The 18,245-nt window shown below is 33.9% G+C and overlaps 1 protein-coding gene across 1 annotated transcript; it reads right to left on the reverse strand.

Moving 5' to 3' along the window:
* Nucleotides 1–5,478: 5,478 nt before the first annotated feature.
* On the reverse strand, nucleotides 5,479–14,743 carry LOC128182943 (uncharacterized). Its single transcript, XM_052851725.1, has 5 exons — nucleotides 14,597–14,743; nucleotides 11,039–11,161; nucleotides 9,395–9,853; nucleotides 8,663–9,201; nucleotides 5,479–5,906 (listed from the first exon to the last, which is right to left on the reverse strand). The coding sequence occupies exons 2-5, from the start codon at nucleotides 11,124–11,126 to the stop codon at nucleotides 5,895–5,897; spliced, it is 1,098 nt and encodes a 365-aa protein (XP_052707685.1). The 5' UTR covers nucleotides 11,127–11,161; nucleotides 14,597–14,743; the 3' UTR covers nucleotides 5,479–5,894.
* Between the last annotated feature and the right edge of the window lie 3,502 nt (nucleotides 14,744–18,245).

Genomic DNA, 18,245 nt, shown 5'->3' on the forward strand with positions numbered 1-18,245 from the left:
TATGGCGACCAATAAGAGTCAAATATAGGTCATCTTCAGAGAGACCGTCTAACTCTGCAACAAGTGGGATGTCAGAGGAATTTTTAATAACGTTTCACCGTCTATTTTGAAGATCGAAAGTAACTGGACACGTACGTGAGCAGTGACAAAAGACATCCCTGAATGCGCGGTTACACAACTCACAGATATACAGATTTTTATGATAATTGCAATGCATTTTTGTACACACAGTTTGGCAATAAATTTACACAAGTTGATTTCGTCGGGAGTTAATGGTAATTTCCATATAGACGAAGGTATAAACTTGGAAAATATTTCTCTGAAGAAGGAAAAGTTCGAATCATATGGCATGCGTCTCTCTCGATCTCTATCATGAGACAACAATTTGCCTCTCTGACAATCTTTTTCAGGAGTCTTTGGTTGGGAAAGTTCCATTGTTCAGCCAGTCTTGTAAGTAGTTTGCTAGGTCGTATAGGTGAAGGATGGCTACGATGTTGGGGTCAAATCCTTGTAATTAAGTCATATCAAATTAGGCACAACAATCCTACCCTCCATATCACATAAAACAGTGCCAATATATGCAATTCCTCTTTTACATCCTTAAATATTTTCAAATAAGAAATGCTCTCTCCAATAGAGAGTGAGATGGTATTGCTTAGTAGTTGCCTTTCACAGCACAGCTTTATAAAACCCTTGCACATACTGAAATTGTCCAATTAGGGAACAACAGAAAGTTCTGTGAAAGACAGGTTTTATTGTTCAAAGTTAAAAAAAAATATTTTTATCAGCATTGTCAACAGGTTCACCTGATACTGTCCATTCTTAAAACAAAGAAGGTAATGTTTTAAGTTGGATATTAGCCGAAAACTGTCAAATCTATGAGAGAAAGACTAATTTCGGCCCTACAGGCCTCAATCAGTTCTTTCTCTCATAGAATGGACTGCATTTACTGACGCTATTCTAAGTAATATTCTGGATATGTATGAAGAGGGTAGGATGGCTGTGCCAAATTTTGATATGACTTTGATATGAAAATCCTTTGACGAAAAATTAAGCCACCCAAAGCAAAAAATGCATTGACAGGCTCATATGCAGAAATTTTCCCATGGATGTGGAGGAGATTGGTGGTCAAAGTTTTTTAATTTTAACCTTTTCCAAGGAGAATGTAGTCCAGGTGACCGCGAATTTATTTTCAGATTTTCAAATAGTGCAATGAAATTATTCTTTATCTACGTTTTGATCATATATGATGTGATTTGTAGTTACAAGTAATTATTATGATATTAATTTTGATTCTGATTTTAGTGTTTCTCCGCTGTATCGCTCTCAAGGTGTTAAACTTTAAATCTATGTCTTTATTTGCAAATGTGATGTCCTATTCTAGTTTCCAACTTACCTGTACTCGTCCAATAAGTTAACAGTTTTACCTTTCTTTGTCCATTATTTATAAAAATTTTCTATCCATTATTATTTCGAATGAACACCAACAGGTTATTCAGTGGATGGTTTGAAAGTTAAGTATTTTATTTTGTATGAAAGCCAAAAAAGAAGAAAAGATTACATAACAAAAATGTTTTATGTACTTATTTTATTGTTAAACGTTGTAAAAATTGCCATCCAACATAAATGAAAAAACAAAAGTGGCGTCAAAATCTTCATTGAAATAGTCTGAGGAATGAATAGCTTATCTTTTAGTCTGGAGTATGGCTTTGTGATATAAAGCAAACAAGATTAGGCTGTTTGAAGCAGCAGTTTTAAACCTTGCACGTCATATAGATATATAGTCTGATCATTTCATATCTATTATTTTGACGATATATTGGCGCTTCTGATTTGTTGAAAAAATTTGAAAGTGAGCGCACAAGATTGTAAGTTTGCAGGAATCCTCGACACGAATCAATTGGGATTTAAATGTCTATAACCTCGAAAGGCTATGTACAGGTTTCAACAAAAATATATTATGTTGAGAGTCGAAGTACACAGCAGATCTAGAAATCAATAAAAACAAATTAAAATATTCCGGTATATTATAATTCAACATCATGTTATAATAACAAACATTTAAAACAAAATAATTTTTTTTAAAAAGACCACCAGTTGGATTTGAACCCAAAACACTGAAAGTATGTATTCACTAAATCCAGGACGAAACCACTGCGCCACGGAGACTTGTCAATATATGCTCTATAAAGTACTGTTTAAAACAACACTGTCATATCAATGGACTTGGTTTTTTATCCTTCAAAAAATAATTTGAAAAAGTACATAATTAGTCATCTCTGGGTCATCTCTCCATCTTTTTTTAATAAGCGACATTTTTAATGTTGAAATATGTTACCTTTACACGTTTCAAATTTGTGGAGAGAAGACCCAGAGACAACAAAATCATTTAAAAACAGTTGTAAATAAGTAGGATTTTGCATGAATTGCATCGTGTTGCTATATTTAGACCCATATTATGATAAAACCTTTTGCAATACAAATATTTTTCCACTCATTCCACATCCAACAGAAACCAAATAACGGTTATAATTCGAAAAATATTCAAACTTAATTGATGAAATTTTCACTCTCCTTGTGCGCCCAGATTCCTGCCGAATCTACATCTTAAGCGCCCACATTCTTTCTTTGATACCTTTATCAATATTTTTTCCGGATCTACTTTTCTGTACTGTTCTGATTTAACATTAATATAATTATAATAGAACGGGAATTTCCAAAATAAACACTCGGTCACTGTCAACAAAATGTAAAGTTGTGTATGTTTCTTAAATCAGAAGCTTAGTATATTAATTGTATTTCGTCACAATGAAAATTCAATAGAGAAACATGTCAGATCACAACTAGTACCGGTAAGTTGATATCGGTCCCTTTATTGACACATATCGGTGAGTGAATATCGGTGAATTTGATTAAAAATCATGTATAACAGTTAGTAATTAATCAGAATATGTGAAACGACTTCATTTTCCGCTGAATATCAATACCCACATCCGGCTCTCGTATTCCAATATCAGAAATGATTACAGACTGACATGTTGATCAACTATTTTTTTTTCAAGAAGCTGTGCTCAGCATTTTAGTTCAGATCAGAATTTGAAGTGCAAATTGGTTTCTTATTTATAGAAGTTGGCGGTCAGACGGCTTCGTGTTTCCATTTGTTTCCACACACAAAATTAATACATGTATGCATGTCGTTTGGTCTTTTTTTCAGCTCACGAAAAGATATTAATCCTGGTTTATTTTTGCAAGATTTATTTCTATATGAAATATTCATGTTCTCCATTTCTTAAGTAAACTAGAATCATAGATCACGACATCGTTTTTGTTCGGCATATATATAAAGTGTAGGATTTTTTTGGTGTCTCCTTAACTTCTTTGTCTTATAAATTTGCTAAATCCTTTCAAGTTTTTATTACTTATTTATACTCACGATTCTCATCAACACTTTTGTGGTTTTTTAAACGGTAGATGATTTGTTGTCACTATACAGTTTCACGGTTGTTGATATGTCACATCCGGTAAAACCATCTCTAAAACACATCGAACTCGATCAAAACCGGGAAATTATTAAAAATATGTCACTAGACGCTCCTTGACATTCTATGAGTTCAAGGATGATGATTCTGGAAAAGTTTACTTTCATCATGCCTATAGAAGGGCGCGTTTTATTTGAGCATAGGCGATCCAATTTGACCAAAACGAGATTACTTGCCATCCATTCAAGGAAACGTTTAACTTGCCTGGTAGTCAAATGGATTACCAAAAGATCCACTTAATTGTGAAGCGTTCTGAAAGTCTTCCGTTTAGTGAATCCTTTATCATTCCTTGGTCTGATTTTCGTAATGTTGATGAATGCAGGTTGTTATTGATGTCAGTTTATTAATTAAAATGATTTCTTTGGTGATGCCGGCGAGATCATTGTAGAAGAAATACATTATCTGCATTAGGGGGTTGTTTAAGTGGGAGTCCTACTGACATAAGACAGTAAATCAGAGCGAAATTTTTTAAATTTTGTTATTTGAAAACATCCGCTATTTTATGTTTAAACTTTTTTGTTTTGTAATTATTAGGTTTTTTTCGCTTTAATACAATATAAAATGCTTTTTCTAAGTTTAAAAACAATCCAAAACGTTACCAGTAGGTGTCCTTTCCAAAAAATAATAGATAGAAAAATGTTCAGTTTAAAAAAATAAAGGACAAAGACAGGTAAAGCCTTAACTTATTGGACGGCGACAGGTAAGCTGGAGACAAGAATAGACATCACTTTTAAATAATCCAGTATCATATATATCTACTCCATTGTTCAAAATCCTGATTCAAAATAAATCCTCTACTGTACATCATATTAATTACTTGTAACCACAAATCACAGATAAAGAAAAATTTCACTGCAGTATATGAAAATCATATTCTTCACATAACTGAAAGTTAATTCTCGATCATCCAGACTACATTCTCCTTGGAAAAAGTTTAAATTCAAAACTGACCCTCAACCTCCTCCGCGCTCTTTGAAAAATTTCTGCACATGAGATTGTCAGTGCATTCTTTGTTTTGGTTGGCGTAATTTTTTATCAAAATATTTTGATAGTTACATGTATATCAAATGTTGCCACATAATAATATTCCCACCCTCTATATCCAGAATATCACTTAGAACAGCGTCAGTATACGCAGTACCTCTTTTACATCCGTGAATATTGTTATATAAGAAATGCTCTCTCCAATAGAGAATGAAATGTTTGTGTTGCTTAATAGAGGGTGAATGAATTTGAAATTTTCACAGCACAGCTTTATAAAGCCCTTGCACATACCTGTAACTGTCCATTAAGTGTTGCATATTTTTCATATTATAGATGTAACTTAATGATTGTATTTTGTCCAATGAAATCTACAAACTATTTCTGTTTTTCATCACCACTTATTTTTTTTAAAAATATTTATGATGAGGAAAACGAGCATCTTATGTTGAAAATGAAATTTTAATTAAAACTCAATATGTTCATCTCATAATTTTTTTTTCCATTAGCAGATTAGCAGAGATATGGATTTTTTTCCATTAGCAGATTAGCAGAGATATCGAGATTTTTTAAAATTGCAAATTAAGATAAAATACCCCCCCCCCCCTCCATAAAATAATGAGCTAAGGAAGGAATGTAAACCTATACATGTATACCGATTTTAGATTTCCGAAGGATATGCCGAGAAAAAAAACAGTGCTGTCGTGACTTTGAGATTTCAGGGATGTTTTCTTTATATTACTGAATTATAAATCCTTTTTATGAGACCAAAATACTTTTAGTTGCTATGATACCACAATACTAACAATACAGTTTTATTGTGTCTTTTATTGTTTGTTTAAATGGGTAAAGTTTCTCACATCGCAAGACCCGAGGGATATATAAAATTATGAAATCCTGACAAATTGTAAAGGCATATCACCAACCTTTAAATGAAATTGACGTCGTTGAAAAGATGTAGAAAAGATACATTTATTGACAAAAAATATAACAATTATAATACTTACATATAACATTAAATCAATATATAATTTTACTTATAAACGGCTTTAATTAACAAACTTGAATAATTTTCAATATTTAGTTTTATCTTTTTCGATTAAATGATATCGAGTCCTTGATAAGTAATCAAACAACCAACACAACACCCCCCTCCCCAATTCCGCGCCCCAATATTCCAGTGAGAGATTGGAACACAAAATCCCTACCCCCTTCCCCCTCCCTGTGATTTTTCAAAGTCCTTGATAGAGCAACAATGATGACACAATGACGTAATAGAGTACACAGGTCCGTAATCAGTAACAAAATCAATGTAGAAATGCCGATTGGATACATGCAACCTTCTTCAAAGATGGCACCTTCAACCGTCTTGCTTTACTGCCATCTCTGAAAAAAAATGAAAGAGAACCCTGATTTATTTACACTTTTTCATAGTTATTTGAATAAAATCAAATATGCATGAGGCAAATACGCAATGCCGGTATAGATTCACTATTTCGTAATTGAGCAATCGATATTCAGTATCAAAACGTAAACCCTCAAAAACTGATGTATTCCTGGATCAATTTTCAGAAAATACTCAATTGATATAATTACATCAATTAGTGGCTATAAATTAAACTCGTTTCACGGCCTACTTACGTAAAATAGGATATACCTTCTAAATTATCATACACCTTTTATCGGTTTTTGTTGGTTTTTCAAGGAAAATGAATTGAGCTAATATCAATGATTTCCTTGACGTCGCTGAGTTTCGAGGAAAATCAAGTAAACTAATACGTTATTGTGATTATTAATGATTTCCTTGACATTTCAATAATGATGAGGATGAAAGGAATCGCTGTGATGTTTTGTCACACTAGACCGAAATCAATGGGTATTCTAAGGGAGCCGATGGGAGATGAGATTTTTATCTGTCGCCATTTTTAGGGGGTTTTTTCCTTGTTAATTGTTTGACTCCTTGACTAGTACATGGTAGAGGCAAAAGAAAACTGTTGCGACAACAGTGTTCCGTCTGTTCCGTCTTTTCTATGATGCATTTAGATCACGTATGTCCCTTGTTCGTCGTCTGTCGTGGTGTCATTCGAGATTTTATCAAGGGAAGATAATGTAATATCGATCTGGTACAGTCCTGCGTACATCGGCTTGCACGGATGTCAATGATGGCGGAATCAATATTGTTTACAGATCCTCAATATTTGTACTCCATCAGTAGCTATTAACACTTCCTCCGCGCATCTAAGTAGAAACACGCGGAGGAGGACAGCCTTTGTGGTCACACAAAAACATGTAGGGATCTGGATGACCAAGGAAGTCGGTCATGAGATCTGTTTATTATTAATTGTCCTGAAACCGCTAGATTTGTCGATTTGTGGGAGGGGAGAGTTAAAAAAAAAGAACTGACATGCAACTAAAGAAACTCGTTTGCAAATAGTTTGTATTCAGAGACATAAAACAGAATAAAAATAGAAAATGTCGAACAAAATTTTTTTTACTTATTTGAGACGAGGCTAAGTAGATATTCACCAATCGTTGAGAATCGATAACGGAATGAATGATGGCAATAGTCGGGATAAAAAGATACCGCTAAATTTGTTTGACACAAGGCTAAAAGTAATTCTGATTTTTTGTTGACATAAGGCAAAAATAGATAAGATGTGTTAACTTGTTGACTGATGATTAAAATAGAAGAGTTATTTGAAGCTAGGATGGCTAAAGAAGGCTTGGCAAATCGAATTCTTAATAAAGAATGGTCACGAAGCTTTATCGTGTAGTTGCGCATGTTAGTATTCTGTTATTTTAAACACCATTTGCAGAAATCGATCCACATTTTGGAACAGTCTGTTTTATTGAGGCATTAAGTTCCGACAAATTTTGGGCCGTCACGCACCCGTAAAACATCATCCCTGTTTTCCATTATTTTAAAATTCCCTCAACGGGGAGATAACCGATTTCCGCTTCCGTCTAACCGGTACTTAATCCAAAATTGTTTTATACTCGTATCTTTTTAGAGACAGATAAATATGGCTTATTTAACACAGAATGCGTTTGCGTGTATCTAAGACATTCTATAATCAATGTAAAGGAACTCTCTTGTGAGTGATATCGGACACAAACACCAAAACCGTAATTGCTTCCAATTACTGATATTCAAACATCTGCGACTCTTCACAAAAGTGCCTTTCCAATGTTGAGATGTGTTCCCAATTGCAGTATCACTTATGATTGCTTGAATGTGTTTGTATTAGTATCATTTTCATTCTATTTTTCAGCTTTTCATGTTAGGAATTTCCATGGATTGTGTTATATGTGCTTTGAATGGACTTTTGGCAGGAGAGATTGTTTCCGGTGATAAAGAAAGTGATAGTACAATCTCAAATGTAACAAAAGCAGTTTCCATGTTTCTTGATGACTCCGGACATCACAACCTAATTGCAAGGAGTATCTCCGTTGCAAATATAGACTGAACTTTAGCTGCCCCAAATCGATATCCAAAAGTAAGATGCGTTTTAGCAACAAACTTTTGTCATATGAACAAACCATCAAACATTGAATTTGTTTGAAAGACAGGGATTTTAAAATTTGATAATTTCTCGTTCCGACCAAGGATACACCATCCTTTATACTGGTGTAAAGAAATTGAATTAGTGTTTGTCACTATAATTTGGAAAAGAAAAACAAAGTTTAATCAAGATGGCTAAAGGGGTAACAGAACATTGACCGTTCTTCGACAATTGGATGAACTTGACATTCAAATCATAAAAATAGATGTTCGTTTTGTTAGATTAATATTAGTTTATTGTAATGGTAATTAATCGGGGGAAAATAGTTTACAAACATAACATATTAATCCTTATCAGAAAACACGTCTAAATAATCTACTTAAAGGGTAGTGCTTTTCTAATACACACCCTATTTTCCTGCGAAACACATTTATTTTCAAGAACTATATTCAAAACAAAAACCCAAATTTGCCTTGTTTCCGATGTCCAAAGACGTATACTTGTATTATGTTTGCTGTCGTGTTATGTTGTTTGTGCCATTTTCTTGTTGTATATGTATTTTTGGTTCAGTTTTTCTAGATGGAGGACTTTTTGAACTTTGAAGCTAGTTTGTCTATCATATTATCTTGTATTATATACCTGATAGTCCTCCTTATCCGAGTCTGATTTTGACAGCTCTCTTGCAAGCTGTACCAGCCTGCTGTACGTATCAAGGTATTCCTTCTTCTCGGGAACAAAAGCACCAAAATGAGTCTCCGGCTCCTCGGAGTACGGGTAGAAGTAGGAACTCCTTTTGCTAGGGGGCGCCACCGGTACCTCTTCCTGCTCTAGGGGTATAAACAGACCCCTGACTCCCTGATGCTCAATTTCCTGTACGTCGTCAGGACCTACATTGTCAAGGATGGTTCTTAAAACACTGTCTTCGTACTCCTTTTCTCTCGCGAAAGCTTCCAAGTCTTTCAACGTGAAAGATGGGCCGAATTCGGAAGGATAATATGCCATCGGGTATTCCTCATCTGAGTATGGAAGGTCGCGTTTATTGCGGTGAGATCTCTTCATGTCGTTTGTGAACATACGGGCTTTCAATGGTGATCGCCTGCGCCTTCCGTAATAAGGCAAGTCGTAGTTGGGAAGTTTTTGATAGGCTCTGTATAACTGTAAAGCTAAAGCTGGATTATCTGTAAAGATAAAATAGATGTCCATTGATAATAATCATTGATAAAACTAATGTACAAGTTGGCCTAGAATACATCATTTTTCTCTTGGGGAAAATTAGGAGTAGAAGAATAAAAAAAATCGATGCCCGATTCCCACGTGTAATTACTACAGAGACTTTTCTTTATAGATACGGTGCTGTACATGAATACTTACTATACCATTCCTCTGGTAAGACCTCTAACATATCTTCGTCGTTGTCAGTTCGCTGCACAGAGTTTTCTTCACCTTCCTTGTTTTCCTCGGACGATTTCTCTGACGCGTTATTATTAATCTCTTCGGATGATTTCTCTTCTTTGTCATTTTTAGCATTTTCCAGCTCTTTAAGGGCTTCCACAGTCTCCGGAGGAAAATCCTCCAACAACTCATCTGTGGTAGGTTCGCCTGATTCAGACGTAATATCCTCTGATTCTTTAGGCTCCATGACGTCATCGCTTACGTCCTCAAGCTCCTTTTCGATGGCTTTTGGTAGTTCTGCAGTTTTGGTCTCTGCAGCCTTATTAGCCGTTACGCTTCCTTTTAAGTCAGGGAGAGCAGGAACTTCCGGATCACTTTTCTTTATTCTTGGCTTATTTTGTTGATTGCCAAACATCATCACCTCCTGGGCACGTTTTACTACATTCAAGAAAAGGTGAGATAAACAATGTCATTTTATTGCATAAAATGATATGCTGTTAATATGACAAACTATTTAATAAGCCGAGGTTTTGTAAACACGGGGTAATTAACGTGCAAAGCGGTCATGATCAGCTCAAGTTATAAGAAAAAACAACATTTAATGAATATATTAAGTTACAGTGCGAAATGTTTTAATCCATAGATATAATATATATTATATGGAAATAGTATATAAGCCTATATTTTCTATCTATTTCGTAAGTCGGTATCACGTTTTTGTTGAAAATTTTAATATCTGAATTTAATCACACTTTGAGCGACATGTGGTACATGAACTGAAGCTCAAGTTTCTCTTCATTGGAAGACTATTAAGCATTACAGGCATAAGTACACTGGTGATGATAAAGCGCTTTTTGTGTATTCTAACACTGCACATTTTTTATAATTTGACTCGCTCGGTACCAGTCTGATGCTGATTCCGACTATAGGTCACAAAATCAAACCTGATACTTTTACTGAAGAGAAATATGTAATTTTTTTTTGCATTCGCCGTCTTTATTTCTTAATTAAAATAACCCGACATTAGTTCTGATATTAGTATTTTTATTAATAAGAAGCTCTGTCGGAAATCTTCAGCTGTAACTCTAATATTACTGGTATAAAGATTTCTCAGCATTTATAGTTCATTATAAGTTGCAAACTTAAACAAAAATGTTTTACGACATGTAATGGCTTTGGCATTGAGCACCAAAGAAATCACATGCCAACAGTTTTAATGTATAATTTATATTCTTCAGTGATTGCCAAATTTATAGCCCATACAACACATCAAAGAAAGCGTTTTTACATATTGTTTAGATTAAAATCTTTAGGTACTCGGTGAGATCTACAGTACTTCCGATAAAAGTTCCGATTTGGTCGTTGTCTCATTTTTTTTAAATGTAAGTTGAAAGTTTTTATAGGAGAACAATTTCAAATGAAATATATTATATGACTGTAGAGTTACATGTAGTTATAGGTTCAACCATCACGCATTTTAATTGAACTATTAACGTAAAATTACCATAGCAGATCGTTAACTATTACTTATATTTGTTGGTAAGAAAGGTCGCCCAAAAATATAATGAACATTTAAAAGACAGAGTATAGAGAACATAAAAAAAACAATCATTATGTACAAACCCATTGCTGATCTCTTTTCAATATCGGTAGGGGCGGCACTGCAATATACAAGGCCCAAAAATGGCAACAGCGCTACGAACAGCTTCATACTGTCACAGAGATGGGCACCGCCTACAGACAAATCTAGAAAGAAATAATGAGAATTCTCAGGTAAATTTACATAAATTGAGAACAGGTAATCGTAATCGAACACTCTTTTGATATTTGCACTGCTTGTAATTCCCAACTCAAAATTATTTCTCAAGTTCAAGATAACTTCGATTGTCCCAGTCCCACATAATAGAATCCATTTTGCTTGTGTATTGAAACCTGTGACTTTTTTGTCTCTTTTTTGTGCCTCGCGATACAACAGGGAAAATAAGTAAGATTTCTATCTGATTTTACGAGGTACTTTACGAGGTTCAAAATCGAAGTACTCTATAAAATTTCAAAGTTTATCCCCAATTAAATCAATTCAATCGCCCATTTAGATACTTGTTACGACACTTATCGAGTGCATCAGTAATTATCCGAGCTGCAATCGTTAAAAGTGTAGGAGTATCACACAGTATGAGTTTCAAGAGGGTCCCCATAAATAAAGTGACAAAATGCTACTGATGGGATCCGTGCGTCGATGTACTCATTAATCAATGATACACAGAGGGGATAATTGCGAAATAATTCAAAAGTTATTTGGTTAAACTGTGTTTTGTTTCCGAAAACAGATAAATACGTTGGATAAAACATATTCATTATGGCACATTTCAGAAAGGTCAAAGATTTTTATTATTATAAAATAAAACGATACATAAAAACACAATTATATCTGTTAGGAAATTTTTGTAAATAATTCATTCGGTTGGCGATATCGTCGAGAAAGGAGCAACTTTGTGGACAAAAGTGTATATAACGTTATTTAACGAGATTCGTTATACTTTGTGGTCTAAATAAACTTCTTTCACTGAATACACAGGCGTTTTCTCAATGCATCAAGTGATGGAAGATCGATTGAGAAAAGATGAATACTGCAAGACCAATATATGTATATAAAGAAGAAACAGGTGACTGGCCTTTTTTCGTAATTATGTCAGACTGTGTTCTTATGAGTTTTATTCTGCAGAGACACCGGTTGCTATAGATACATAAGAATAAACAGGATGTCGCTAAAATTATGTCATTTTAGCTAATGCTCTAATAACCCACGTGTCTTTAAAATCCTCCTTGACAAATTAGAAAATTGACATTTTAAGTACTTAAATGTCCCAGCTATCCCTTTTGCAGCATAGTTTATTCCCTCATGTCCTGACATAGAGTGGCAAATAACGCTATACAGTTTTTATTATCCTCGGGAATTTGAGGAACTAAGTCTTCCAGGCAAACCAGAGTAAAATCCTGCAGGTATTACAGTCAGTCTCGACTAATCTGGTCACGATTTTTAAAATTACAAAAGTCTCCTGATTACTAAATGTTGTAACTAGGGATAAGCCTGATAATCGAACCTCTTTTTGATCACGCTGATAAAAAATGGAAAATTTATTTTTGCTGTAAATATGTTTATATTACTCGAAATCTTTTAGAGAAAATTTAAAAAAAAGATTCTCAAGAAGTAACCTTTTTGTTTCATGCACATGTAATTGAATTTTGGTATCTAAAACATTGATATTTAGATTACCATGGAAAAATTAAAGTGAGGAGTACCAACCACTGATTATCGTTGTATTTCAGCCACAAAATTTGGAGTCCTTAATTATATAATTTTTCTCAGTCGTATTAAGTCAGAAGAAAAAAAACGAGACTTGTACAATTTTAAAAAAAAAACCAATTATTTTCATGCCAGAATCGAGGAGAAATAAAGGGCATGAGGAAATTCTGACCGCTATGCCATTGCCCTATACATAATCATGTCACAAACCGAAGTCAACACCCAAAAATCAATATGGCTGAAATTTTAAACTTCATCATCACGAGCAATGTGCTAAATTATTGTATATCTACCGTTGCGTGAGCTAATAAATGTAGATCTGTCTTTTCTATACAAAATGAACTCTGAGTGTGAATTCCAAGTCCACGGGTGAATAAGATATAGCAAACTGTTTATTGGTTTAAGAACAAAACACTGTAGTTGCTCTCATAATAAAATGGAACGCTGAAGCATATCAACGCAGGATTTCTGGCTAAAGACACCGATATCTTTAACGAACACAAAGAAATAAAACAGAGTGAAAGATTTTTGTTTTGATGGAACTAAAAACTGAAAATTCTCTTTTCTTGGCTTTGATGTATTTGAAGAAAGTTCTCAAAGAAAGAAATTCTTGTGTATTTTCATCAAGCTACATCAAGTCATAAAATTAACTTGATAAATGTTGGTAATATAGCACAGTTCGAATTATAATGGGTATCTTAGTATCCTATTTTTTTTTATCCATCCTACCTACCATTGGCATTTCAGCTGCATAAATAACCAACGTTTTTTGCTCCTATCAAGATTATGACGATTTGTTTTTTCAGGGTTTTTTTTTTCAATTAAAAGCTCAGTATCTGATATCATTATGAACAAAACAGAAGAGCAATGAAAATCAATGATAGGCAACGATAGTCATCTATACAATGACCAAGAGTCACCGGGGGAATATCTATGAACTGTTACGCCGTCTAAAGGTATGCCTACATATCTTATCCTGGTCGCCGGTTTAGAAGGAAAGGCAATTTATTGGAATTTTCGTGCCGTTTTGTAATGTATCTAAGTTACCGTATTGATTTATTTATATGATATGTTGAAATTGAAATTAATATTTGTTAATATTTGTTCAGATATTTGTGATTTATGACAAATTAAAAAATCGGATGAAAGATATCTTATACGATATATTTTTAAAAATTACACTTCAAACGTAAAGAAAAAATGAAAATAACCTTTAGTTTATTCGTATAATATAAGAAACAAAGTTTGATGAGTTTGTTTTCAATGTAAGTTACTGAAACGATGCATTAAAACTCGTTTCGATGAGTTCGTTATTTTAAAAGATGCAACGAATCATTTAACCAAAATCCACTAAATTATTTGTAAAACTTGGCGGTTTATTCATGGCCCTTTTTTGGTGGTGAAAATGATATTTATTTCATAAACCACACTTTTAAAACAGTTGCCGAACTGCTCATTTAATGTGACCGTTGGGAATTAGCTAACCACTACAATCTGTTCTATAATTCATTTTGTTCCCAATTCGTAACGAGATGTTGAGTTGTTCGTAAAATTCTGGGTATCGTAAAGGAGAAATCTAAGCAATCATTTCGCTAAACTAAAAACCATATCATTTGTCTTACTCTATTTTTCACCAGGGAATAATATTGACATAAAACGTAAGCATTCCTAATTGTGTTTTAATTATTTATGTAAGGCCATGATTCGATACATCATATGTACAGATAACGATCCACCATACTGAAGGAATAATTAATCGAAAAAGATAAAATTTGAGCTCCAATTTGAATTGAGTAACTCTATGAGCAATGCAAGAGACGATTAAGATTCGAAACCTAAACATCTGATGAAAATAAACCGTTAAATTTGATACATACCTTCAGCCGGACTTTAATTCTGTGTCTCCTCTGCCGAGTTCGATGTTAGTTCTAGGATTGACTTGATGGAAACAAAGGTAGCAGAGGAAAAAAATCCAATATCGATTTTGGAACTCCTACTTACTGGCGCATGCGCGTTGGAATATGACGTCTTGGGTTTCGATTGACAACTAGTCTCTTTCACTGGCATCATAAGAAATTATTTTTGACTCTTCGGCATTTGCTTTGTCGCAGAAAACAAAACAGTTGATTTTTCGCGATTTGTTTATCTTTCGGTTTATAATTGGTCATTACGGGGTCTACTCGGCACAAAAAATGGGTTACATTGATTTTTTTCTTCTTCTCTCCATTCAGCTATTCTATCATAATATCAGTTCTTGGAAATATGCCGGAATTGCAATATAATGAGCAAGAAACGAAGAAAAAATCCGTTATTTCCGCGTAAATAACGTGAATTGAATAATAGATAGTCCAGGTTAATGGGCCTTTCTACAGAGCTTTGGGAGTTAAACATCTTTCTGCACTATAATTCCTTTGTTAAATGTGCAAACGTAGGCATTCAATATGATACTCTGATACAGCATGTATCTTTTATTTAGGAACAAAATGCATGTGTTTATCAAGCTACAAAAGTCTGAGTTTTACATGTATTTACCAAATCACTAAGAAGCATTCGCGAATTATGAGAGTTTGACATTTTAGGAAATAGAATATACAACTGTTATCATGGTAATAATGTATTCTAATTGCTTTTGCAGGAATGAATGAAATTACTCTGTCTTCCTACAGACTAACTTGATCAGTTTAGTATTGATTTCCAGCGCGATTTTGGTGAGAAAAAAGTTCTCCGACAGCCATTAGTAAGGGATATTTAATTCAACGTGTACATAGTCCATTATCGTCCGCTAGAACACTGTTGATTATGCAAAGATCAACCCTCGCTCTTCTGTGATACATGAAACGTGATACGGATAATAGACTTGATTCGGATTAAAGATTATTTTTTTATTTACAAAATAAGTAAGTTCAAAAAGCAACCATTTGATTTCCTCAGTGAGCGATAAAAGTTAATTCAACCATGGATTAACCAAGTCAAACAATAATTGTATATTGTTAGGTTCTCTCAGTTCCTCCAGTAAACACCGGCCAGATACATATCACTTTCATGCAGCCTATGATACGGTATATCATCGTATATCATACATATATCATGTTATCCCTTACTATTTATGAAAGAGCCTGCTCCTCATTCAAAAAAGTTTTCATATCATAAAAACGAAATCAATGAGACACAGCCAGTGAATATACTAAAAAATGTTATATACACAGGATATACACAGGATTTGTTTTCCTGAAATCTTCTTCCACTGATAAAGCTATACAGCAGACACAGTGCCGATCCCCGATTTCTAATTCGTTTTTAATGTGTACAAATGTGAGGAAATTACATGTAAGGACACCAAATAAGGATATTGTATCACCATACTTTAACCTTTACTAGTATTTCATATTGGTGATTTGGATCATTCGTAAAAAAAAAATCATTATACAATCATTATACATCGGTCTTTACATAAGGGTTAAGGGGTCGTTTGACCTTTTAGGGTAGTAGTGGATTGTATATAGTAAACAACTGATTTCAAGTGCTTTTCCGGATGTTTCTCGACCAAATACTAGGGGTTTTTTTTCTTTTTTATACAAACTGCTTGTTTGTCATTTACTATATTTCTAGAACGAAAAAAGCACATAAATTGTTCGAACCATTTAATTTCGCATTCAATTATTTTTAACAAATAGCAGAAGACATGAAGCTGATATGAATGAATTATTGGAATATCAAAGTCTTCTACAGATGAAATTCTCTGAACCTTGTTAATTCAATCCCAATATTTGTTCGACAAAGGTGCATGATGAAATGGCAAACCATTTACAATGATTAAGATTAAAGCAATGACAGCCATATTCCTAAATGTCAGGAGTGTTCTCCGTAAGTCCATGAAGTTGCTTCCAGCTCAGAGGAAATCCGCAGACAATGCATAAAACTTGGTCTTTATTCAAGACAGGCAATAAATATGCAATTTAATTGAACGTGTTCAAAATCTGCTCCCTTCACCGATGAAGGGTCACGATTTGCGATCGAACACACTGAAGAGTTTGTTTGTTAAGTGGACAAGCGACCTTCAATTTTCGGGAAATGCGTAGTTTGTTCAAGCAATAGTCTGTCTCAGAGAACTTTGCTCTTGAGCAAAATTGTTGTGACTGAAGAATCATAAAAACATGCAAAGAATTCTAAACGTTGCTGCTTCTTTTTGAATGAATGAGAAATGTGTCTTTTATTGAACTGTTTTTAAATCTCTCAAACGTATATATTTAGTGTTTGAACAAAGATGAATTTTCTATCTCTGTTGCTCCTTTATTCTGTATAAGAAAGGAATGTGTTTTTCAGTTATAGATATGAAATCCTGCAACGTTTAGGGTTTTTTTATCCAGGTATGATAAAAGACTGAACGTTACAGGTATGAATTAAATTAAACAAGCAAAATTTCCACAACGATAAGTGGATCCTACTGTTTACATGTATATATACTAATATAACCAAACAATACATGTTACGTGCGAGTCTAAACTGTTTAAGCGTGAAAATTGTGCGAATCAACTTAGTATTAAAAGAAGAGCTTGAAAAGGATGGTCCTAAAAGACATGGTGATTCACAAAGTAAATCTACTCCCACACTAAGTAATTATATTCCGTTTATCTTATATACATAACAGGTTAAGACGATTCGAGATTTATCGAGCAAGATCTCTGTTTCTTTTTCCGAGGAATGGATCATTAATCTGGACGGTCTTTTCCCGGAATATTGGAAGCTGCTCCCTCCGGACAGACAAGCTTACGACATTTACATAACCGCTTAAGTCAGATCCTGTTATCATGCCCTTGCGGAGAACAGCTGACAAATGGTCCATGTCAGAGAGAAAAAGTCGTTCTTGTTCGTAATGAAGGGCTTCGGCTGAAGCCTGTGTCATTAAAGCCTTTGTTGGACAAGAGAAGTGCATACTGTTAATTGGACGAGTCTTGCCTGCTTCCCCCCACAAAGAATGTTGAGATACACTTACTTAATGTGAATTTTTGAGAAGAATCAAGTACACAAAAAACAGCCTTAAGGGTACTAAGATGGAATATTTTCACCTTTGCATGGTAAAGAGAGTACATCATATGTAAAATACAAGAGTTGTTCGGAAATTATTGAGACAACACAAATATTTTTAAGTGAAAAATTTTGGTGAAAATTAACATAAACATTGAAGAAACCCAAATAGATAATTAAACAAAGAAATATTTAAAAAAATATTGAAGTATTTATTTACAACGGTACAAAAACAAGCCGGTGGCCGGGGTACCCGGTGCAGACATAAACTCGGAGTTTAAAAAAAACTTGAACAACTACTTACTAAGTGTCAGTAGACAAACAATTAATATTACAGAAAATCAAATTATATATGTTCATTTCACTATTCATCGTGACTAACTTATGTGCAGGTTTCACTTGTGTTCGAGTTGAAATACAGATATAGCACACATATATTTACCAAGCAATAGAAATCTGACCACGACGGTTTGTTGAATTTTGACGTCAAGGCGGTGCAGC

Source organism: Crassostrea angulata, chromosome 5 (genome assembly GCF_025612915.1).
Source record: "Crassostrea angulata isolate pt1a10 chromosome 5, ASM2561291v2, whole genome shotgun sequence".
NCBI classification, from domain to species: domain Eukaryota; kingdom Metazoa; phylum Mollusca; class Bivalvia; order Ostreida; family Ostreidae; genus Magallana; species Magallana angulata.

Coding starts and splice junctions, on each gene's coding strand:
- LOC128182943 (XM_052851725.1), bottom strand. CDS start 11,126: ATGAAGCTGTTCGTAGCGCTGTTGCCATTTTTGGGCCTTGTATATTGC. Junction 9,854..11,038: donor TGAAAAGAGATCAGCAATGG/GTTTGTACATAA, acceptor TCTTGAATGTAG/TAAAACGTGCCCAGGAGGTG. Junction 9,202..9,394: donor CTTACCAGAGGAATGGTATA/GTAAGTATTCAT, acceptor TTATCTTTACAG/ATAATCCAGCTTTAGCTTTA.